The sequence below is a fragment of the Pieris napi genome, chromosome 21 (genome assembly GCF_905475465.1).
Source record: "Pieris napi chromosome 21, ilPieNapi1.2, whole genome shotgun sequence".
Classification (NCBI taxonomy): Eukaryota; Metazoa; Arthropoda; class Insecta; order Lepidoptera; family Pieridae; genus Pieris; species Pieris napi.
Window position 1 is genome coordinate 6,043,932 of NC_062254.1, and position 23,914 is coordinate 6,067,845.

Below are 23,914 nucleotides of genomic sequence, written 5' to 3' on the forward strand. Positions count from 1 at the left end.
AGCAATGTATAGAATAGTATACATCTTGTTTTTCCAAAATTTTCATGTCAGGTTTTTTTTATTTATTTTTTTGATGATTTTTATGCCCCAAAGAAGCTACCTATATAATTTTTTTTTGCTTTTCTTCTAAAAAAGAATCTTGCCACGATAAGGGTTAAAATATGAATACAATTTTATTTTAAAATTCGGATCTGTAAACAAATTTATTTTACAGGATTATACTTTTGTAAATATTGCAATGGTTTTGAAAAGGTATATAATTTTTTTAGAATAAAAAGTTTTCAACCAATTATTATTGTTAACCACATTATTTATACATTAATGAGGTTGCTAACTCTATTCAGAACATTTTTTTTCAACACTGACTTAGCGCACTCTGCTGATGCATTTGAAAACTAATTCACGTTCCAATTAAGCTTCAGCATTATGCGAAAAGGATGAAGAATTTTATCAATCATAATATGTTCCAAGTATTGGACAAATTTTATGTGGTATATTTAAAAAGGCCCTACTTAATAAATATATTTATAAGAATTACTTTGAAACAATAAAAGCCACTCATTACTTTGTACTTTTATTTTACAATTCCTTCTTTAAAATAACATAGCATAACACAATTGAATACAAAGTCAGCCATTATTGCATATTTTTCATCCCTAACAGCTAAAAGGGAACTTTTTTCAGTTATTTGGCGGTCACTGGTAAATCCTGCATGTCCATCTTAAAAATAACGATATCAGGCCACCAGGTGTAGCGCCCACCAAGAATTTTATAGTGTTGACTGTTGTGGTGTTCGTAGCTACTTAAAGTTGCTTGTTGTGCTGTTGCGTTTTTTGGTTTTGATATGGGTATTTCTGTACTACCTATTAATTATCACTCTGGTAGCTGGATGATATTGCTTAAATAAATCTGCCACCTGTCATCAACCAGTGAACGACTAGGCCAAATATGTAATGACTTGGCTGCCCCTAAAATTATATTATTAAGATACTTGTAGTGGGTTTCTTCCAGGCGAAAACAGTTGGGATTGCAGTCTTTTTCAAATATCTATAAACTTGAGGTAAACCTAAAATGAATGCATAATAATTAGTGCTTATTACAATATTATAACATAAAACAATACTGTACACATTAGAATAACAATGCAATATAACAATGTTATATAACTATTGTCGTTTGTCGTTCTCCACTCTCCACTCTCCAGTCTCCAGTGCTATCCACAATGTCGACACGAGAGGACGTTTTGCTGGCTGCGGCAGCGACTGTTGTAATTTTAAATAACAAAAGAAAAACAAAAAAACGTAGATGCTGGGTTCGTCCTAGCATACATATCAACAACATGTTATTATAACATGTTTTATAACATTCAGTGTCCACATTATCTGAAACATGTTGTATAACATGTTATGTTATATAGTCTGTACGCACCTTAAGAGATATATCATTAACACAAACATAATTACATTATGTTGTAGTCGTTGTAGTTTAGGAGCTGAACTTAAGAGGGCGTAAGAGGGCGAGTATTGAATTTATCTGGTGCACAATTACCACAACAAATGATCACAAGGGGAGCCTCATAGCCTAGCGGTCTTATTAAGTGGCAGCTAGGTGAGGGGTACCGGGTTCGATTCCCAGTTCGAGGGCAAGTTTTAATTTAATTTAAATTTGTTCTCGGCCTTTGGGAGTGCCTAAACTGTACATGGAGGACATGATCGAATTTCTAAGGCAAAAAGCACGAATTATAAAAATCTCATACTTGACGCTGGCTAATGCACAAACCGTGCCAGGGGCCTTAGTCAAGATGCCTTAACAGTAGTGTATGTAGAACGTCAAAAACTAAATTTGTATGAAAACTTTTCGACACGAACTGTCATTTCCATACAAATTAAGTTTTCGACTTTCTACATACACTACTGTTAAGGCATCTTGACTAAGGCCCCAGAGCCATTAAAAAAAAAAAAAATATCACAAATTTGTGAAGTATGAACTAAGAATAGTATGTATTTGTTTCTCTTCCCTTAATACAAAATGAATACTGATGCATCCCAAACTTGTGAATGGTTGGTTTGTCATTCTAAAAGATACTCAGGAAGACCATACTTCTTTAATACGTTGACAGGAGACGCCGTGTGGAATTTGCCTGAACAAACTGTAAGTCTTTATTCTATCTCTCGAAGCCATTTCTATCAGGACAACAATCACTTAGTAGATCTGGAGCTGTCTTTATACGGTTAACAATATGCCTAGTTTAAACAAATTGCTCTACGAAATGTTTGGATAGTACCTTTTAAAGAAAAACATCAGATAGTTTTGTTTGCTGATGACACGTCCTTGATTTTTAAAATCAAACGACAAATAACAAATTTTGACGATGTGAACAATGCTCTGTCTTCGATTGTCCATTGGTTTAGTATGAATAACCTTCTACTTAATGCAAAAAAGACAAAATGCATTAAATTTTGTGCAAAAAATGCAAGGGTTATGGATACTAGACCAATTATAAACGGTGAGGAATTGAATCTGGATGATACAACTGTATTTCTCGGAATCACCATGGATTCAAAACTTCAGTGGTCCCCTCATATTAACGGATTGGCGAAGAGACTTAGTTCTGCAGCCTACGCGGTTAAAAAAATTCGCTCACTAACTGATGTCGATACAGCTAGACTTGTTTATTTTAGTTACTTTCATAGCTTAATGACTTATGGCTTATTATTATGGGGTCATGCTGCTGATGTCGAAACTATTTTCATCCTGCAGAAGAGGGCTATTCGTGCAATCTATAATTTAAAATGTAGGGAATCTCTTAGAGATAAATTCAAGGAAATTAATATACTTACCTTTCCCTCGCAATATATTTATGAAAATATTATGTATGTATACAAAAATAGTGATAAGTTTACTAGAATAGAACATACGCACAATGTTAATACACGGAACAAACGCAGGCTGCAATTTCCCCGTACTAGACTATCTAAAGTTAGTAATTCTTTTTTGGGGAAAGGGATACTCTTCTTTAATAAAATCCCAGAGGCTCTTTTATCACTGCCTTTCAATAAATTTAAGAAATGTATTAAAGAAAAGCTGTGTAAAAAGGCTTACTATAAAGTCAACGATTATCTAGTTGATAAAAGGGCCTGGGACTAGTGCTAGACAGGCTACTTCTAATCAATTTGCGATATTTGTTTTAAATAAGTGTTGTTTGATGATTTGCTGTTTTAAAAGAGTACCGAGAGTTTTTTACGCCGGCTTTTTCTCTCGGCCTACACCCTCTGTCTTCTTTGCCGATGAGTAGGGATGCCTTCAAATTTAATGACGTGGAATAAGTGATACATGTATCTTATGTTCCATAATAAACATATTTTATTTTATTTATTTTAAAAGTTACGTTGTCAATGCAATTCTAAAACACCTACCCTCAAATTCCGAAATAAAATTGTTTAAGTTTAATAATCTGTCTTATTAAACACTAATTTAATTTACAGTATATTTAGTAGAACAAGTTTACTAGCTTAAATTAGTGTAATTTAAAACTATCTTGTTTTCAATTAAGTTTCTTTATCAAATTTTTTTTTACAGGTAGCGTTTATCAAAGCAAGAGCAAATCAAAGCAAACCTATAATAAATACAGGATATCCAGAGCCTAATGAAGTCTTTAACGATACTATATCCACTTCCGTTAACAATAATGCAGTTTTTAACCAGCCAACAGAAAAAGTGTATAATACATTCTGTAGACAAAGCCCTTCTAACATAAATTTTTCACATTGTATTCCCCAGAATACACATAATAGCAATACTTTGGGTGTGCCATTATTAAGTGTCCGTCCAAATGCAATAAATTGGAATGAATCTTCTAACAACCCAGAGTGCTACTTAAATGCTAACCATAGCAATTGGCAACCTCATCAGGTTCATGCATCAACACCTATATCATCTAAAACAAAAAAAGAAGAATTCTTTACATTGCAAACTAAAAGTAAAGTTACAGTGCCAAAACAATGTGATATGAATGATCAAATGAATTTTCAAAACAATTCCAATAATATTACTTCAGGTCATGTAACTGGTTAGTACACTTACACTTAAATATAATATAAAAAGGTCTTTAAACACCTGCCCACTGAATAAAAATTGATAATCTTTATTTATCATTAGATACGGTCTATATTATACCCATATTTCAATTACTACTGAACTAAGAAGGATTATCTCTTAATGACTTAGTTTCTAGGAAATTTTTGGACAAACATATAAACATAAATGCACTTATGTAATAAAACACATGTCCTTTATTTATTATTAGATACCTATACTATACCCATATTTCAAGTAATTCTCAAGCGAGAAAGATCATTTCTTAATCAAGAAATTTCCTAGAACTCTTTCTGGACAAACAAATAAACGTACATGCACTTATGAAATTAAGCTGGTGTGCTTGGAAGCATAAATAGATTATCATACTCATATTATCCAATTGCAATATCACATAACTTAAACCTTCTTTTTGAAGTAGGTTAAAAGTAGTATTAATTGGTGAGCATAATGTTTGAAATATAATTTTCAGCATCACTTGAAGGTGATCATGATATGAAAATAAGCAAAGACGTTGTTGAAGATGACTTACATGACATGCTGGTATGAAATACATCTCTTGCCTTTATTTGGTTTCATTGAAGATCTCTGTTGCTTCTACCAGTTTTAGTAGTTAAACAATTTTATTGATATGTACATATTATTATAATTTTTGTTGATTGTGTATTTGTTTAAGTGTTAACTAAATATTATATTTATTGTTGCAATTTTCTGTTAACTTAATTTGTGGCTTTAATCTTAATGTTTTTCTTATATATTTTAAGAAATTGCATAATATCATCTCCTGTGGGCTTTTGTAACAAAAAGTCAAATTTGGTTTTGGTTAGAATTCAGTAGAGGTTAAATCTGATCAGAAAGTAGTATAAAATTATTCCTTTTAAAATTGATTATTATCATTATTGCAGGATTTTTCAATTTATCTTTGTGTGTGACCTTAACTTGAACATTTTTTTTTCAGGAAACTAATAATTTGAATATCACAGCTTTGCAAACATTGTTTAAGATTGACGTAAGAACCAAAGTTTGGTTTCTTGTGCTTGATGAGGATGTGTTTTTAAAGAAATTAAACTTTATAAAGGAAATTCGAAATGCAGGTATAAAAATATTAGTCTAAAAACTCTAACAAGTGAATGTTACAATAGATATAATAATCAGCATGAAATTAGGTACTTCTAGTATAATTGTACTAGAAAAGCCATACCGTCTAGGTTTTAGAACCTAGAAGTGCCTTTAATGGAAAAATAGAAAATGTAATACAAAATAAATACAAATTATATTAAATGTGTAGACAGTAAAAATATGGCTACAACAAGGACATAACTAAGTAGTACTTTGAAAGTCTTAATATATATATAAATTACGTGTCACGTTGTTTGTCCGCTATGGACTCCTAAACTACTGAACCGATTTCAATCAAATTTGCACACCGTGTGCGGTTTGATCCAACTTACAAGATAGGATAGCTTATATCTCAATTTATACCTGCAATATTATTTTATTGCAAATTATTTGTTTATTATTTGATAGTCACAATTCTAACAGATGGCGCTGTGTTGAAAGTACCAACGTTTCACATAAGCTACAATTTAATGACATAACCACCAAAAAAAGCATGGTGGTCCCCATGACTGGTGATCTCCTACCGTTTCCCTTGAATAGTTTACTACTATATAATATAACAAAAACCTTAGCCACAGCAACGCTTGGCCGGTCTGCTAGTATCTTATATGATTTAGTTCTATTTACATATATAAATTATAAAAAATAAATCAGTGGCGCGACAACCTCTTTAGGTCTTGGCCTCAGATTTCTGAACCTGTTTCATGATCATTTTTTAAATCTAATAGGAAAGTAGGTGATCAGCCTCCAGTGCCTGACACACGCCGTCGACTTTTTGGGTCTAAGACATGTCGATTTCCTCACGATGTTTTCCTTCACCGTTCGAGTAAATGTTAAATGCGCACATAAAAAGAAAGTCCATTGGTGCACAACCGAGGATCGAACCTAAGACCTCAGGTATGAGAGTCGCACGCTGAAGCCACTAGGCCAACACTGCTCATATATAAATTATACCTCATTATATATTTATATTATAAAGATTTAAAGTTCGCGAGGCTGTACAGGGATTACCTCTGTATCTACTGAATCGATTTTGAAAACAAATTTTCCTATAGAATGTCACATTATTTGTGAGTGTTAAAATAACCTGAAAACAAAAAACTTGCAAAGTAAGTCCAGGGCCGGATTTAAAGGTCTGGAGTTCTCGGAGCAACAAAGGAGGAGGAGGCTCCCTGGCTCTAAATTATTTTCCAAATAAAATTTCAGTCGAGTTTTTCAATCAATAATTTATTGTAAAACCAAGTAGGTTCTTTTAGTAATTAACAAACATAAATCTTTGTACTGGGCACAAATTCTATTTATGGGGGCGTTACGAGAAAAGTTATTTGTATTAATCGTGAAAAGATTTAGTACGTCTTGAAATCTCCTCAGAATATCCTCATGTATGTGTAACATCAGCTGCCCTTTTGATTATGCCACTTGCCGCGATATCTTGCATGCCTAAAAGGGACCAAATTAAATAGCTTTATAGATACTTAATGTAGAGAATATTGTCTTGCATACATTTCCTTACATCAAAGGTGCACCAAAGGAAAATAAAATTAGATATAAGTTAAACATGTTGTTGCACAATATGTTAACTACTAACAATATACAATTAAATTGTGACTTAGGTACACTACCTAATTTAATGGACATAAATTGTATATTTAAAAATAAGTATGTATTGACAAAGGATAGGTTCCGCCTACCTAATTATTATTTACAACAGATAGCTACTATGCTATCTTACTTTTTATTTACAACTAAAGCTAAACATTTAGCTTTTCAGACAACTGCTTCTATTGAGCAGCTAGCTTTTCAGACAACTGCTTCTATTGAGCAGCTTAGCTTAAGTGAATGTAGTGATACTTGCAGTAGCACTTCATTAAGTATAAATAATTTAAATTAGATAGTGTGACAATAGAGGCAAACTCTAGCAATAATTTAGTACAACTCAGCTCAACACAAACATGTTATATTACTAACAACAACTGTTTAAACTTGATGCATCAAAACATGCAAGGTATGTTGGGCAAAGAATTAGAATTGGAGTTGTTTTTAAAATCAAGTAAAATTGATGTCCTATGCATTACCGAACATTGGCTTAGAGAATGCCAAATCATCTTTAACTTTGATCAGCACCAAGTTGCAAGTTCGTTTTGCAGATTGTCGGCGATTCATGGGGGCTCTTTGATTATTGTTAATAAAAACTTAAAGTATAAAGAGCGTAATGACATCGTGTGTCTGTCTGTAGAACACTCTTTGGAAGTAGCCTGTATAGAGATTGAGAATTGCATTATTTTAAGTGTTTACAGACCACCAAGTGCATCTTACGATTTTTTTGAAGAAAAGTTGGAGGAAATTTTGTGTAAAGTTAGTTTTAAGAACAATAAGTATATTATTGTATGTGGTGACTTCAATATAAATTTATTAGAAAATACCTCCATTAGTAAAAAATTCAATCTGTTATTAAAATCTTACAATCTTGTTAACTTGTTTCTTGAGCCCACTAGAATTACAAGCTCCACTGCCACATGTATAGATAATGTATTTACAGATGCAGAGGCAATGCAAACCTCAATTACAACTGATCTTAGCTCAGATCATTGTGGACAGTTAGTGGCGCTAAAATGTAAAGTGGTAAAACAAGTAAATAAGAGCAGTGTGTTTGTTCCAGTGAATAAAAAGCGAATGGTGAGATTTAGACATAATATAGGTAAACGCCTACCTTTATTACCGGTAGGTACTACCGTTGATGAACAATACAACAATCTAAGTGATTGTATTAATAAAGAGTTCAACACCATCTTTACCCCAAAGAAAGTCTCTCATTCGCAGTGTAAATCGTTTAGTGATTGGGCGACAGCGGGAATTTATAAAAGTAGACAACGGTTGTATGACCTTTACGCTGAAAAGTCATACAATCATAATGAAGAATTTATTCTTTATGTTCGAAATTATTCGAAATTATTTAAGAAAGTTTGTTACGCGGCCAAGTCCTTAAATATCAAAAACAAGATTAAAAATAGTACCAATAAAACTAAAATGACTTGGAAGATAATTGATAGTGAAACTGGAAGAGTCAGGGATCGCAATCAAGACGTCGAACTATGTGTCGATAACACTATAATCAAATCTAACGAAGAGATAGCGATTGTTTTTGATAAGTACTTTTCTGACATTCCAATTTCGACTACTAAGTCTCTTCAATCATCTCCCGCCCTCGCCGAATCGCTGCTCAAAGATAATGTAAACGAGTGCAAGGTCAGTTTTTCATTCCGACCCATTGGTGCCGACGATATAGTGAGGATATTTAGAACCATAGATATTAAGAACACTACCGATCTTTGGGGTATTTCTGTAAAAATAATTAGTAGCATAATTGATGTAATTGCTCCCCATCTAGCTATAATTTTCAACAATTGTATTAAAAGTGGCGAGTTTCCCGATCTAATGAAACATAGTAAAGTTATTCCTTTATTTAAAGCAGGTAGTATGTCCGACCCCAGTAACTTTAGACCAATTTCCGTACTACCTACTTGTAGTAAAATATTTGAAAAAATTATATTAAATCAACTGGTAAGTCATTTTAACGTAAACAAATTATTACATAATAATCAGTTCGGTTTTACCAAGGGTCGCTCGACAGCCGATGCCGGTGTTGAGATATATAGATATATAGTTAAGGCTTGGGAGGAGTCGCATGACGCTTTAGGTGTTTTCTGCGACTTATCCAAAGCATTTGATTGTGTCCAACACGATACCTTAATCGGGAAACTCCGCCACTATGGCATCAAGAATACCGCACTGAATCTTCTGACTTCCTATTTACACGGAAGAACTCAGAAGGTTGAAGTGAATGGTAAGAGGTCCTCTGGGTCGGCAGTAGATATGGGGGTACCACAGGGCTCAATTCTTGGCCCTTTCCTCTTTCTTGTTTATATAAATGATCTACCTTTCATGGTAGAGAGAAAACATCAGATAGTTTTGTTTGCTGATGACACGTCCTTGATTTTTAAAATCAAACGACAAATAACAAATTTTGACGATGTGAACAATGCTCTGTCTTCGATTGTCCATTGGTTTAGTATGAATAACCTTCTACTTAATGCAAAAAAGACAAAATGCATTAAATTTTGTGCAAAAAATGCAAGGGTTATGGATACTAGACCAATTATAAACGGTGAGGAATTGAATCTGGATGATACAACTGTATTTCTCGGAATCACCATGGATTCAAAACTTCAGTGGTCCCCTCATATTAACGGATTGGCGAAGAGACTTAGTTCTGCAGCCTACGCGGTTAAAAAAATTCGCTCACTAACTGATGTCGATACAGCTAGACTTGTTTATTTTAGTTACTTTCATAGCTTAATGACTTATGGCTTATTATTATGGGGTCATGCTGCTGATGTCGAAACTATTTTCATCCTGCAGAAGAGGGCTATTCGTGCAATCTATAATTTAAAATGTAGGGAATCTCTTAGAGATAAATTCAAGGAAATTAATATACTTACCTTTCCCTCGCAATATATTTATGAAAATATTATGTATGTATACAAAAATAGTGATAAGTTTACTAGAATAGAACATACGCACAATGTTAATACACGGAACAAACGCAGGCTGCAATTTCCCCGTACTAGACTATCTAAAGTTAGTAATTCTTTTTTGGGGAAAGGGATACTCTTCTTTAATAAAATCCCAGAGGCTCTTTTATCACTGCCTTTCAATAAATTTAAGAAATGTATTAAAGAAAAGCTGTGTAAAAAGGCTTACTATAAAGTCAACGATTATCTAGTTGATAAAAGGGCCTGGGACTAGTGCTAGACAGGCTACTTCTAATTAATTTGCGATATTTGTTTTAAATAAGTGTTGTTTGATGATTTGCTGTTTTAAAAGAGTACCGAGAGTTTTTTACGCCGGCTTTTTCTCTCGGCCTACACCCTCTGTCTTCTTTGCCGATGAGTAGGGATGCCTTCAAATTTAATGACGTGGAATAATTAGTGATACATGTATCTTATGTTCCATAATAAACATATTTTATTTTTTATTCATATCATTATACATATATAATTACAGATAATAGGTGTCGTTTGGTCGTCCCGGAATGTGTTTTGAATCGTATTCAAAAGGGAACAACATCTGTTAACAAGATACATATGAAGAGAGCATTACAAGCAGCCATATTTATTTCTAATGTCTTAACGGAAAACTGTGCCATTGTTGGTAAGTGATTTTATTAATTACCCCCGCGAACTTTGTTTCGCCTTAATATGATTTTATTACTATGGCTACCTTTTTATAAGCTAAATAACAACATAAGGAACACTTTGATACACCATACACACTGTTCGCTTTTCCGGAAGAAAATCCAACTTTTCTCTACATAAAAACCTTCCTCAAAGTTAATATAAAATAAATTTAAGAATAAATCAAAAAGAAAATACTCTAGCTGTCTTTGACTTTTGTGCTTAGCAACATATTTTGCGATTCATTTTTTTTATATCGATTTTACGGTAAAAAGTATGATCTTGTCTGGTTGAATTGAGTACAGCATATCGTGTACAATGTACTGTACATGCTAATACACTTTTCCTACATAGACTCACTATAACAGCACTACGCGCTATAACTAGGGTTACCACCTTTTTTTGCAATAAAGAATAAAGAAATCACATGCGAAATAAAGTATTTTCGTGTACTTTATTGTTCTCATATAGTATAGAGTACAATAACTTGAAATAACGTACAATACTTTATTATAAAGCACGAATGGCAACCCTAGCCTATACCACACTTTCACTAATAAGAAAACTTGGGTTCACCTTTGCATTCTAACAAGAGGACCTGCGACTAATTATCTTAGCAATTCTAACATTATTCTGTTTTCTCCCGAGGGTTTAGGGATCTATACGTTACAGAAACGTTATACATTTTTTTAATTTTTTTATTTATAAACACGTTGCTACACTCAAACATATGCTCTTAAATATATATAATTATGTTATTACAATAATATTTATAGAAAAAATTTAACTATCTAATCTTATATACAAATTTTGTTTCAGATAAAGAAAATCGTCATGATGATCATACACAAAATATCGTTGCATGTTATAGAAAATACAGCCAAAAGGACTACAAAGTTGTAAGTTTATTAAATTTTGTTGTGGTTCCGAGAAGGAAAATGATTTTAAATATTTTAACTGTTTTACTTTGTTCTTTCTTAGGTTTTGTTAACAGAAAATAATATCAATCAAAATATAAACGTAACAAGTCCCATATTTCGGATGGAAGAAGTTGAATATTTCATGATATATGGGGAATTAAAAGAGACGTCACCTCGAAAAGTATTTAACTCAACAATTACGGTCACAATACCAAATAATCCAAGAAAGAGTTTTTCCAGTAAAACTAAAGTAGGGATAAGAGATCCACAAATCAAAAGATATATAGAACAAGAAGAGCATAATGTATCTGATTCAAAATCAATACAGAGAGAAGAGTCAGAAATGAAAATGGAGGTGGGTAGTTTAACTGATGAGAAAAAAATAAATGGTCATTGTTCATGGAATAAATGGGACAGATCACGTTCTCTTACCAGTTTAAATCCAGGGACAATCTGCAACACACTATCAAATACCTCGTTTCATGATACAGAATATGGAGATGTTGATAAAAACGTTATGTTTGAAGTTACAAGTGAACTGATGAAAGGGAACCTAATATCCAAGTCAGAAGAGTGGATTTCGCGATTCACACAAATACTGGAAGAAGCTCTTAATCAGATTCTACAAAAGGCAGCTTTTCAGACAACACCACCACCTTGGACGATGTATGAGGCTTGTGAATGTATTAAACGGGGATTTAAAAATGACGCTTATATTGTTGATGCGGCAAATAAGTTGGTGGATATTATATTTGATAATGGAGCTTTCAGAGGTGAGATTTTCTTCCCGCTTTTATTTGCAGCACTTTTGATAGTAATCGATACTATCATAAATAATAAAAAGTTAGAGTCACGGATTCACTTGGTACTAAACAGCTTGGATCATCGTTCACGATCTCAATTAGTTAAATAATATGTTGTTTTTGAAGTTATACTTCTTTAGGCGCGTTATGAAAAATTTGTGAGAGTGAAATTATACGATGCGCGCGCACCGTGACACAAAATTATCAGTATGAAGTTTTTAAACCAGCCGGGCGCCGTGCGTGCGCGAGCGAGATGAGAATAAAACAATCTACAAGTAAAAAGAAATAGGATATGCGTGAAGTTAGCAGCTATGCCAAGAATTTTGAATGACCATAATGACCTTTGTAGTACGTTTTAAACAAATAAAGGGTTTTAATTATTTTTTCAAAGAAATTTAGCAATGCTTTTTCATAAAGACCTATTGTTACTTAGTTAAAAGGTTATGAAACATACCTAGTTATTAAATTTAATGAATAATATAATAAAATAATAAATAATAATTATTATTATTATTAATATTAATTAACAATTGAATAATATACTTACTAAATATTAAATATTATTAAATTATTAACGTTAAATATGTATTATTAATTATTTAATATTTAAAAAAACAAAGAAAGCCAAAGAAGTAGGTATAACTTCTTACGCGCGTACATAAGTACACGCACCCTTTTTTTGTTTTATTAGAATGTTAAATGAAATAACATAATATAACGTTAATATTTTATTACTTTCAACGTTTTTCTAAAGAAATTTGTTATTTATGTTAAACCGTTGTTACAGGTAAAATTAACCACAACATAAATCCATCAACATTTATGAAAATCTATAGTTACGGCGTTTACCTCGTTGATGCTTTACAGGTAAATGATTTATATTTAAATGCTCTTACAGAGTTGTGTAACTAACAATATTCATTTATTTCTCACTGCCCGCATCACCCGCGTGAATTTCGTGTGATTTGGCTTTGTACCGTTATATTATAGTATTTACAGCAATGAATTATAGTAGTTTTTGAGTTTATCGTCTTCAAACAGACAAACACGCGGCCAGGGCCTTCATTTTGTAATATAACATCGTAAAGATAGTCTTTAATTTAGTAGTGATTACTTATATACTATAATAAACTGTTTTGCAAAAAAATGGCCCCCTAAGGAAGTTTATTTCGATTCGATTTCAGTTAATTGAAATTTAATTCGCTGACTGGCTGTGAATTGTGGTAATTCGTTTATTAATTTTTGGTTATTTTTTTTTAATTTATCTACACGGCTAAACATGCTCTTTTGGAATGTTTTTTTTAAGTAATTACTACTAAATATTCGGCATATAATGATTGATCGCGCGCGCGGATTTAAATTACGAATTGTAATTTAAATTCAATTGATATCTGTAAAACTCTTTAAATGACAATTCCTGAGGAATACTTGGTTTTGGTCATTTACTTAATCTTCATTATCTTGAAATTAGCCTAAAATTTCTACTGAAAATATATTTTTTTTTTACGAAAATAAGCATTTTGGCGTTTATTCTCTCTCAATCAATGGTCGTGCGTCCCGAGAGTAACGTTTGTTTTTTTTTTACATGGTAAGGATACCGGCATGTCATAGATTTAAAAACAAAAAAAAATATGTTTATTATGGACCATAAGATACATGTATCACTTATTCCACGTCATTAAATTTGAATTTGTAGGCATCCCTACTCATCGGCAAAGAAGATATGAAACACAAAAGATTGATTGACGCGCCATTGAGTTATCACTTTACATTGTTTAAACGTAATATATAACGCAATTATATTTTAGGGCGTTTTCGAAGATGACGAAAACCTACAGGCAGCTGAGAAATTATTAGCCAAGTTACTACTCGATATTGAGACGCCGGATTTCGATAACTCTTTCAATGAAATCGATGCAATAAATGAGCATAGCGATGAAGGTATATTTTTAAAAGTGACATTTTTAGTTTAAAAATATAAGGATTTTTTGTAATAAAAACAAGGCTTTTTATTAAATTTATTCTGCGCGGTACATTACATATTTAAACATAAACTATCAGTAAATAGCATTTATTTGTTACAACTACAAATCTTTTCTCTTTTTAATATTAGTTAGTGTAGATTTACATAATTCGGCGTTTTAAACATACGTCGTCGATACGTAATAAATTCGGTTTAGTTTGTTTTTCAGCTTCGCCACAAAAAACATCCCAAAATCATCCGACACCATCCAGAATCACCCGTTCAAAGGCTAGAAATATTATGACATCAGTAAGTATTAAGTAGCATTATTTATGCAAAAACTTTTCTATTTTTTTTTATTTTTATGAGATATTAAACTTTTGAAACAAATGACATCAAACATAGACAGTCAAAATTTTAATGATTGGCCCAAGCTACTCATGTTATATATTTGTTAAACTTATATAAGTACATTTTCAACAATATTTTAGGTCCAGGAACGAGCCCATCACTCTAAAGATAAACTTCTTCAGTTTTTGCCGGGAAAAGAAAACTTTTTGTCAAATTTTGAACTTAAAAATGCCGACAAGGATGAAACTAATGAACCAGAAAATACAGATAAGACAGATTGTGTTAATACTAAAACAGATGATCCACCGAAAATTATAAGAAACTTTACAAGAATCTCTAATATTGAAGATAAATTGAATCCAAATGGATCTGATGATCTAGGTAATCTAGATTTTATTTTAGATGGTGCTGAAGTGCCAGAAAAGAAAACTTACACTCATATGGATTTCATAGAACAAACTAAGGCTAAATTACGCTACGTTTTTAAATTTTGGTAAGTTTACTCATTATTGATAAGTATCTATTGAATTTTTGCTCTTAGTTTGTAGCATATAAATAAATAAAGACTATTTAAAAGTAAATATTAATAGTATGTGAATAATTTAAAAACCAATTGTATTTGTTTTTCTTTACCAACCAGTTTTATGGTCAGGTTGTCTACTGACATAGTTTTACCCATTTTCTATACCGGGCTAGCCTGCTCCTACTCTTCGGCAGATCATCTGCCCATCTTATCCACTTCCTTTTTCATTCCCTTGGATGTATTAATGTATTAGAAAATACATCTTTTGTAAATTTATCTATTTGAGTTTTTATAATCCATTTGATTATCTTGATTTTTTTATAGAGCGTAATTGTCTGTCTTTTCCATGTTAATCCATATCCATATACCAAAGGTATCTTTGTTATATAATATTCAGCGACATATATATAACAGAACGTATAAATAGACAGATGTATTTTACATAGCTTTTAACAATTGGAACGGACAATAACTATTAAGTTATATTTATCGTTTTTATAGCCAAGATACAAGACAAAGGCTGTTAAATCCAGAAAAACTCGATAAAAAGGATGTAAATTGTCAAGCCAAAAAATTGGCAGAACTTATACGTGTTTTCCGTCTTCAATTAACAGGGTAGGTATGCTTACGTTTCTAAGTTGTTGATTTTACGTTACCACACGCGTATTATTATTAAAATGATTTTTAATTTAAAATAATAATTCATACAGCAAATAGCAGATTGGCAAATTTAAAGTGTTTTATACGCATAAATAAAAAAAAAAGTGTGCGTGTACTTATGTACGCGCGTAAGAAGTTATACTTCTTTGGCTTTCTTTATTTTTTTTTAATATTTAATAATTAATAATAATTATTATTATTATTTATTATTTTAATATATTATTCATTCAATTTAATAACTAGGTATGTTTCATAACCTTTTAACTAAGTAACAATAGGTCTTTGTGAAAAAGAATTGCTTAATTTCTTTGAAAAAATAATTAAAACTCCTTTATTTGTTTAAAAGGTAGCAAAGGTCATTCAAAATTTTTGGCATAGCTGCTAACTTCTCGCATATTCTATTTCTTTTTACTTGTTGGTTGCCTTAGTCCCACCTCGCTCGCGCACGCTCGGCGCCCGGCTGGTTTAAAAAGAATTCGTTAGTGGGCAACTTCATACTGATAATTTTGTGTCACGGTGCGCGCGCATCGTAAAATTTCACTCTCATCAATTTTTCATAACGCGCCTAAAGAAGTATAACTTCAAAAATACTTATAAATAAATAAACAAATAATAAAATATGTATTCAAAGAATTGTCTTCTTTCTTTAGTATCAAAATACTTTACAGTGATCAGCTTTCTCTGACACAATTTTCTATTTTAGACTTATTGCTTTCGTGTATCCTTCTATACTTCTACACTACACACTACTAATCTTCTGCAAATCTGAAATTCAAACGCACGACTCAACAGTTTGATCCGTGTCCAAGGATAATCTCTTAATAAGATATTATTATTATGAATAATAAACTAATATATATAATAAATTGTTCTAGGATATACGAAAGAAAAAAAGATATTTATTTAAATGATCTTAACTTTAATGAGGCTGAATATAATTATTATAAGTAAGTGTTTATTAACATTATTTTTCTGTTTTATGAAAAACTTGAACCAAACATTTTTTGTTTTACTGAAAACCCAGAAATTTTAACCGCCTTTGAGCGTCAGCGCAATTTGTTTTTTATATATTTTGATTTTGGCAGAAGTAATAAGTCTAGTTAAATTTGTAGAGCTTGGCTTCAAATAATACCATTATATCAAGCACACTTAAATTTTTAAATGATAACCGGATGTTATTTTGTTTAATCTATGAGTTTTTTTCAGGGAATTTGTTAAGCACTGTTTGGATGAATGCGCAATTCTTAATACGGCCCTATCGATTATAATAACAGCAACAGGCTCAACTCTCCAATAGAAACGAGATTAGGGGTATTTGAAGGGGGAAGAGGAAAAGCGTACCTGACACCTCAAATGGTACACACAATGGAGCCCCCCTTCCGAAGATGATTTTTTTTAAAAGTTTTTCTTTAAAAGTGTTATTAAAAAGCAGTCACATCGAAAGAGCTAAAATTCATCTCTCCCATCTCGTATGATCACTAGCCAAAAAATGTTTTTTTTTTTTAAATTATGTTATCTTCCTACCAAAACATTTCGTGTTATTACATCAACCATCTAAACAAACAAAATGTTTGTCAACAGCACGTATATTTTTTCATTTTTAAGTAAAATATTCGCCCATTAATAAAACAAAATAAAAAAGTAACGATTATGTATCTGTAAAAAAATATGGGCATCTGTATTGAACACACTGTTAAAGAGTCAAGCTAAAATATTCTCTTAGAGATATTTCCAATGAAAAGTGTTAGCCTCACGTATAAGAGTTAGATTAAGTTAATTTAAAAATATGTTCATTTTATTTGGAAAATACTTGGGGGCTATCCAGACCGCTAAATTCGGCCCTGCCAGTGGCGCTACAACCCTCTATCGGTCTTGCCTTCACAGTTCACATTGCATTAGTTTCTTTGATGATTTATATTTCATAGACTAGTAGGTGATCAGCCATCTGTCCGGCACATGTCGAGTTTTGGATGTTTTCCTTCACCGTACGAACGAGTCTAAGATACGCATGTAGAAAGTCCATTGATGCAAGCCGGGGTCGACCTCAAGGATGAGAGTCGCACGCTGAAGCCACCTATAGTCGAATTTTTAATTAGACGTAAGACGATATCAACTGACGTTTACGGTGTTGTCAGTTTTTAATGAAATAAAAATAGTGTTGTGACAAAGTAAAAACCCCTGAATTAATGATCGGTGATGGCACTAGTCGCCGCGCCGCGCTTTGTAATAAGACGTCAAAAAACTGATTGTAGTTACATAGTACTAGTACCTAACTTATATCAGAGCACTTTTATACAATTTTGAGATAGAAGTAATATTCTTTTATTGTTTGAAATGATTGACTATTCACACTCATTGTTCATTCATCTGATTGAACAAGAACTGAACGCATCACTATTACTTTAAATATGGCAACATTATTTTACAAAGTGACATTAGCTACTGTCAGTTGGCTTCGTCTAATTAAAAATACGACTATAGGCCAACACTGCTGTCGATATGAATGAATATAAATCTTAATAATAATTATTTATGATTATAAATAAATAAAATAAAAAGCCTTTTATTTCCCAATTAATAAGGTACATTTCTTTATGTGGTTTTCTAAACCTTTGCAAAACTTAACAAAATCTATTAGTAGATGAATAAATATTATGACTATATTTCTATCATGCTAAGTATTATTATTTACAGTTTTTGATATTCTAATTATTGTATGGGAACCCCTCTTCAGGTGAAGGCCTCTTCCAGCTTTTGCCAGTTTTCTCTATTTTGCGCTATGTGCTGCCATTTGGGGCCAGCTATTTTTTTAATATCTTCTTCCCAGCGTGCGAAAGGTCGCCCTCTGCAGCGTTTTCCTTTAGGTCCTTTCCAGGTCGTAATTTTTTGTGTCCATCTGTCGTCTTTGAGCCTCGCAACATGCCCAGCCCACTTCCATTTTAGTTTTAGTGCGTGATTTAATGCATCTATTGTTTTTGTTTTGGATCTTATGTCAGCGTGTCTAATTTTTTGTATTTTGCTTATGTTCAGCATGCTGCGCTCCATTCCCCTTTGGCACGTAATGATTTTTGTTTTTATTTTATTTGTAAACTTCCACGTTTGGCACGCGTAGGTTAAACACGGGATCAGACATGAGTCCATGACTTTCTTTTTAAGATTTATAGGCATATCGTTTTTAAATAACTCTCTGTAACTCCAATATTTATTCCATGTATTTTTAATTCTCCTTTGTACTTCTAGTTCATTGCTACTTTGGCTGAAACCGACTTGTTTTCCTAGGTAGGCGTATTGCTCGACGTATTCTAGTGTGTTGCCGTCTAGGATTATGTCTTTCTTAGTGCCATTTGACATGAGTTTTGTTTTGGAAATGTTTATTTCGAGGCCCACCTGCCTGCTAGTGTTACAAAGGTCTTCGATCATGCTTTGAAGTTGAGAACTGGATTCGGAGAACAGCACTAAGTCGTCTGCAAAGCGAAGGTGACTCAGATATTTGCCCTTTATATATAAACCTTTTTTACTCCAATCTAGTTCGCTCAGTGCAGTCTCTAGTATAGCAATAAATATCCTCGGAGAGAGCGGATCGCCTTGACGAACACCTCTTTTAACAGGGAATATGGGTCCAGTAGTTTCTAATTTGACTTTACTTGTGCACTTTTCGTATACCTTTTTTATAACATCTATATATGACTTTTCTACATTTTGAGCTTCCAGAGATTTCCATATACTGTGGTGCGAGACTGTGTCGAAAGCTTTTTGGTAATCTATGAATGCTGTGTATAAAGGTCTTTGAAACTCCTGGTATTTCTCTATTATTAACTCTAGTGTATGGATGTGGTCGACGGTACTAAAACCCTTTCTGAAGCCAGCCTGTTCAACCGGTTGTTTTATTTCTATCGATTGACTAATTCTCTGGTTTAGTATTGTAGAAAAGATTTTATACACAGTTGGTAATAGGCTTATGGGTCTGTAATTGCCAATGTCGTTAGGATCTCCCTTTTTATATAGCAAAATTATGTTAGAATTTGACCATTCAGACGGTGTTTCGAGAGATTCCATTATTATATTAAACAGTTTGGTCAGTGGCTCAGTTAGTAAATTATGTGCTGTCTTTATGGCATCGTTGGTTATACCGTCGCTTCCAGGGCTTTTGTCTGGTTTTAGTTTCGTTATCGTGTCTACAACTTCTTTACACTCTATTGGAGCGATATTTTGTTTAGGGTTTACCTGTAGATAGGTCTTAGTACTAGAGGTTTCAGAATTGGCTTTAATTTCAGCGGAGTACAGTTTTTTGTAAAAGTTTGTTGCAACGTTTACGATGTCTTTCCTGGAGTGTTTAGTTTTTTCTGTATCTGTTAAGCCTTCGATCCAAGTTTTATATGTCCTTAGTTCTTTGTAACCTTTTTTTAAGCTTCCTTTTAGTTCTAAATATTTTTTTTATGGTATTTTTTCTGTGATTTTTGTAATCACAAAACCAATAAAAAGCAGAGCCAGGTACTGCAATACTCAATATAGCACTCTTAAAACAGAAGAAGAAATTAAAGAATACAGGAACTTGATACATGCAACCAACTGCCAGCTTTGCAAGACACGTCTCCAGACTGTACGGCACAAGAATATTACAATAAATTAATCAACATCATCCAACTTAGCCTTCGTAACGCAAGAAAGGTACACCAGCAAAAAGAAAAAACACAAGAGGTTTTGTCAGAACGTACAAAAAATCTAATAAGCAGGAGGCATGACTTGCAGATAAACAGTAATAAAACACGTTCCATGAAAAATGAACTTAAAGCTCTGTATAAGCTAACCAGCAAGTATATAAAAAGAGATTACAAAAATCACAAAAATTTATGATTATAATCATGTTTTATTTAGACTGGTGAATGTTGAAAATTATTTTATCAACGCTTCTCTTAGAAACGAGTAACAATATTTTAAAAGATATTCGTAAAATATATTAGGTTGTATACGATGTTACAGCTTAGCCAACGTTTTTTATCTTTATCGGAAATATTGGTACAGTGACAACCAACTTAGTAACTTTGACGAGATGTTTCATGTCAATTGCCATTGTAGATGACGTAGACGCTTGAATCTTGACGAATGACGATGACTATCGTTCGATATTGAGATTTGAGAGAAAATTCAAAATATTGCAAAAAATGCAATCGAAGTTCCCATATTAATCATTCATTTAATATTTTATTTGTAAACGTAACATAGAATTCACGCTTGTACATATTCCAAGGAAATCACAATGTCTGGCTTTCAAAATACAAACGACTATTCTTGGCAACCTCCTGAAAATAGTCAAAATTATTCTTTCAATAATTCAAATTCTTTTGGTGATGCATCTCAGAATCTAGGTAAAACATCCTTCATTATAAAAATAAATGATTTGTGTTAATTAATATCATTAATTGAGAAAATTATAACATATTTTTTGTAGATTTTCAGACATTTGCTCCAGAACATCAAAACTTTTCTTATGATCAGGGCCAGAATAATCCACCTAATAATAATCAATATTACAACCCAAGCTTATTTTCGCCTGCCCCAATACCAGGAGAAGCTGTTACAGCAACTTCAGAATTTGATGAGCCACCACTGCTTGATGAGTTGGAAATATATCCAGACAGAATCCTTGAAAAAACACTGGCTGTTCTAAATCCATTTCATGGACAATCTAAGGCAGATGATGCAAACTTTCTGTTGCGAGATACAGATATAGCGGGACCAATTGCATTCTGCTTAGCGCTGGCAGTCTGTCTATTCCTTGCTGGTAATAAGGCACATTTTGGTTATGTATATGGATTGTCAATGATGTCTGTAATATTAATGTACTTTTTGTTGTCCCTTATGAGTCGCTCTGAAGGAGTGTTTACTATTTTATGCGTTGCCAGTGTTCTAGGATACTGTATGTTACCAATGGTTGCTTTGGCAGGGCTAGGAATTTTCATTTCCCTAGAGGGAGGAATAGGTTTATCATTATCAGCGATAGCTGTTATATGGTCAGCATTATCAGCAAGCAGATTGTTTGTTACTATGTCAGGAGATTCAGAACAAAGACCTCTAATTGCATATCCTTGTGCATTAGTAAATGGAGTGTTTGCTTTACTAGTTTTGTTTTAAACATTTTGATTTGTTAGGAGGACATCAAGATCAATTTTGTACATGTAATGAAAATCTTTTCATTTATTACACTATAAGAAAAATAATAAAATTATTGAGCATGTATTAAAAATAAACTTGATGTTAAGGCAATTAAGATTATTCAAAAGTTTTTATACAAATGTATTTTATTAATTGAAATAATAAACATAATATATAAATGTTGTTTGTTTTCAGTTACAGTTAGTACACAAAGTATACAATTATATTAGCTAAAAGTTAAAGGATTTTTCAAAACAATGCACAACAACCATAGTTTTAAAATTTTAATGAAAACAATTTAAATTGCGCATTCTATAACAAAACATGAATAACATTGCAGTATGTTTGTGACATATTACAATAACATAATATTATTTAAATCAAGTTCATTGGTTTTAAAAATAAAACTATTGTACACATAATTACCACAAGAAATATATTAAATATCCTATTAAACTAATAATTATTTATATAGTGATGGTCGATCACTAAAGAAGTTTTTCAAGATCATAACTTGTGCAAATGTTACACAGAAAATTGCAAGTGTTTCTCCAATGGACCACCAAAATACTCTTTCATTTAAGTCCTCTGCTCTTTTACGACCCTGAGCTTCCCTTAATCGATGGTGGGTTTGATGATCAATAATTCTATTTAGAGCTGAATGGATTTCTTCTGCTGATGTCTCAAGCTAAAAGAGTGAAACAATTATATTAGTTCTGATTTTAAAAATGTATCATATTTAAAAATCCATAACTAAATATCTAATGAATAAATAAATATATTTCATGCATTGAAGTGAGAGGACTAATTGATCATTCAATTTAGAATATATTATGTTGTAATTAGTATCAGTTGTTGAATTTCTTATTTATAGAATATGAAAGTTAAGTCAAGGCCGTCAACTTTAATACCTGTGTAAGGACAGTAGCATGGTCACCAACTCCTGGCAGAGGCAATTCAGGGCCAACATTAAGTTCCATATATACAAGTTTATGGGAAAATGTACTAAACTCATTACTGAAACACACCTTATATACACCTGAAAACATTTCAAATTCAGTATTTAATAGAAGAGAATTAAAATTAACAACAATTATTTTTTTAATTGACTTATAGGCCACCAACATTGCTATCAGAAATCACCAATAATTCCTCAACCTTTATCCTTAAGTTTGTAAAAGCTGCTCATTTCAGATTTTACTCTCTAGTCAATGACATGTTAATGAAAATTACTTTTTTGTATTCACATTAATGTGTTCTTTATGTTAATATATTTCTTTTTTGTATTAGATCACATAATCACATTAATTTTGTACAGTTTTGCTGTACTAACAACTGTAACCAACCTGTATATTGGGCTGTAAATTGGTGAGAATCATATTGCATCTTTTGTTGTTGATAAATTATTTGCTTATTCGGACCTTCTATTTTGACATCAACATCATATTGGCCACCAGTTATAACCTTGAAAGATAAAAACAGTATAATACAATCGGTTATCGTGATGTTTGTGAATATGATTTAACGCCACATTAAGAATATTAAACAATTACAATAGGCATTGAAGTAAGGCATACTACAAGGGAAATGGTTAACAGATTTCCAAATATTTACCTGGTATTCCAAGGAAGCTGAGATATCCTTTTCTATGTCTTGGTAAAAACATTCTTCAGCGCTATCTGGTAATTCGAAAGTAAGTTCAACACTCTTTGAAAATACACTATCAGTTAGTAGTAGTAAAAGGACATATATCAAAGGCGTAGCAAACATTTTCTCTTTAATAGTATAAAACTTCTACGGCACATGAAAATACAAAATAATGATTATAGCCCTACGATTATAATCAGGAATTAGTATAACTCTAGCGGTTCTTTACCATTTTTGACGATGACATTGACGTTTATTAATCAACACATCACACATATCGGAAACGTGACGTTGTTTGGCTGCGATCGCATTAACTTTAACTGTTTTTTTTTAAATTCAGTTAAAATTTCTGAGATAACTTATAAATAATATTATAATTCTAAAAAAATTTTATGTTTACAATTTGACAAAGACCTGTATTTTAAAGAAAATGTAATCTACAGCTA

At 32.0% G+C, this 23,914-nt stretch overlaps 3 protein-coding genes across 6 annotated transcripts; 2 read left to right on the forward strand and 1 right to left on the reverse strand.

Moving 5' to 3' along the window:
• The first annotated feature begins 1,951 nt into the window (after nucleotides 1-1,951).
• LOC125060473 lies at nucleotides 1,952-17,111 on the forward strand. Of its 4 annotated transcripts, XM_047665383.1 has the most exons (15): nucleotides 1,952-2,151; nucleotides 3,580-4,069; nucleotides 4,568-4,638; nucleotides 5,054-5,189; nucleotides 10,279-10,425; nucleotides 11,268-11,347; nucleotides 11,430-11,751; nucleotides 11,812-12,141; nucleotides 12,959-13,038; nucleotides 13,980-14,112; nucleotides 14,352-14,443; nucleotides 14,626-14,978; nucleotides 15,510-15,623; nucleotides 16,544-16,615; nucleotides 16,875-17,111. In XM_047665383.1, the coding sequence occupies exons 1-15, from the start codon at nucleotides 2,029-2,031 to the stop codon at nucleotides 16,963-16,965; spliced, it is 2,634 nt and encodes an 877-aa protein (XP_047521339.1). In that variant the 5' UTR covers nucleotides 1,952-2,028; the 3' UTR covers nucleotides 16,966-17,111. The 4 variants fall into 4 exon arrangements, with proteins under 4 accessions (XP_047521339.1, XP_047521338.1, XP_047521337.1 ...); XM_047665382.1 differs by having other exon boundaries at nucleotides 11,430-12,141; nucleotides 14,364-14,443; XM_047665381.1 differs by having other exon boundaries at nucleotides 1,953-2,151; nucleotides 11,430-12,141.
• Nucleotides 17,112-20,739: 3,628 nt separating this feature from the next.
• LOC125060230 (protein YIPF5-like) lies at nucleotides 20,740-22,000 on the forward strand. Its single transcript, XM_047665024.1, has 2 exons — nucleotides 20,740-21,034; nucleotides 21,118-22,000. The coding sequence occupies exons 1-2, from the start codon at nucleotides 20,926-20,928 to the stop codon at nucleotides 21,798-21,800; spliced, it is 792 nt and encodes a 263-aa protein (XP_047520980.1). The 5' UTR covers nucleotides 20,740-20,925; the 3' UTR covers nucleotides 21,801-22,000.
• Nucleotides 22,001-22,134: 134 nt separating this feature from the next.
• On the reverse strand, nucleotides 22,135-23,796 carry LOC125060231 (transmembrane emp24 domain-containing protein 3-like). The gene is made up of 5 exons (XM_047665025.1): nucleotides 23,698-23,796; nucleotides 23,436-23,615; nucleotides 23,168-23,285; nucleotides 22,733-22,860; nucleotides 22,135-22,509 (listed from the first exon to the last, which is right to left on the reverse strand). The coding sequence occupies exons 1-5, from the start codon at nucleotides 23,713-23,715 to the stop codon at nucleotides 22,285-22,287; spliced, it is 669 nt and encodes a 222-aa protein (XP_047520981.1). The 5' UTR covers nucleotides 23,716-23,796; the 3' UTR covers nucleotides 22,135-22,284.
• Nucleotides 23,797-23,914: the final 118 nt, after the last annotated feature.

Excerpts from the sequence above, each read along its gene's own strand:
- LOC125060473 (XM_047665381.1), top strand. The coding sequence starts at position 2,029 with ATGAATACTGATGCATCCCAAACTTGTGAATGGTTGGTTTGTCATTCT. Across the intron at positions 11,348-11,429 it reads GCCAAAAGGACTACAAAGTT|GTTTTGTTAACAGAAAATAA; the intron begins GTAAGTTTATTA and ends GTTCTTTCTTAG. Across the intron at positions 15,624-16,543 it reads TTCCGTCTTCAATTAACAGG|GATATACGAAAGAAAAAAAG; the intron begins GTAGGTATGCTT and ends AAATTGTTCTAG.
- LOC125060230 (XM_047665024.1), top strand. The coding sequence starts at position 20,926 with ATGTCTGGCTTTCAAAATACAAACGACTATTCTTGGCAACCTCCTGAA. Across the intron at positions 21,035-21,117 it reads TGATGCATCTCAGAATCTAG|ATTTTCAGACATTTGCTCCA; the intron begins GTAAAACATCCT and ends TATTTTTTGTAG.
- LOC125060231 (XM_047665025.1), bottom strand. Across the intron at positions 22,861-23,167 it reads ATTTACAGCCCAATATACAG|GTGTATATAAGGTGTGTTTC; the intron begins GTTGGTTACAGT and ends AAATGTTTTCAG. Across the intron at positions 22,510-22,732 it reads ATGCTACTGTCCTTACACAG|CTTGAGACATCAGCAGAAGA; the intron begins GTATTAAAGTTG and ends TCACTCTTTTAG.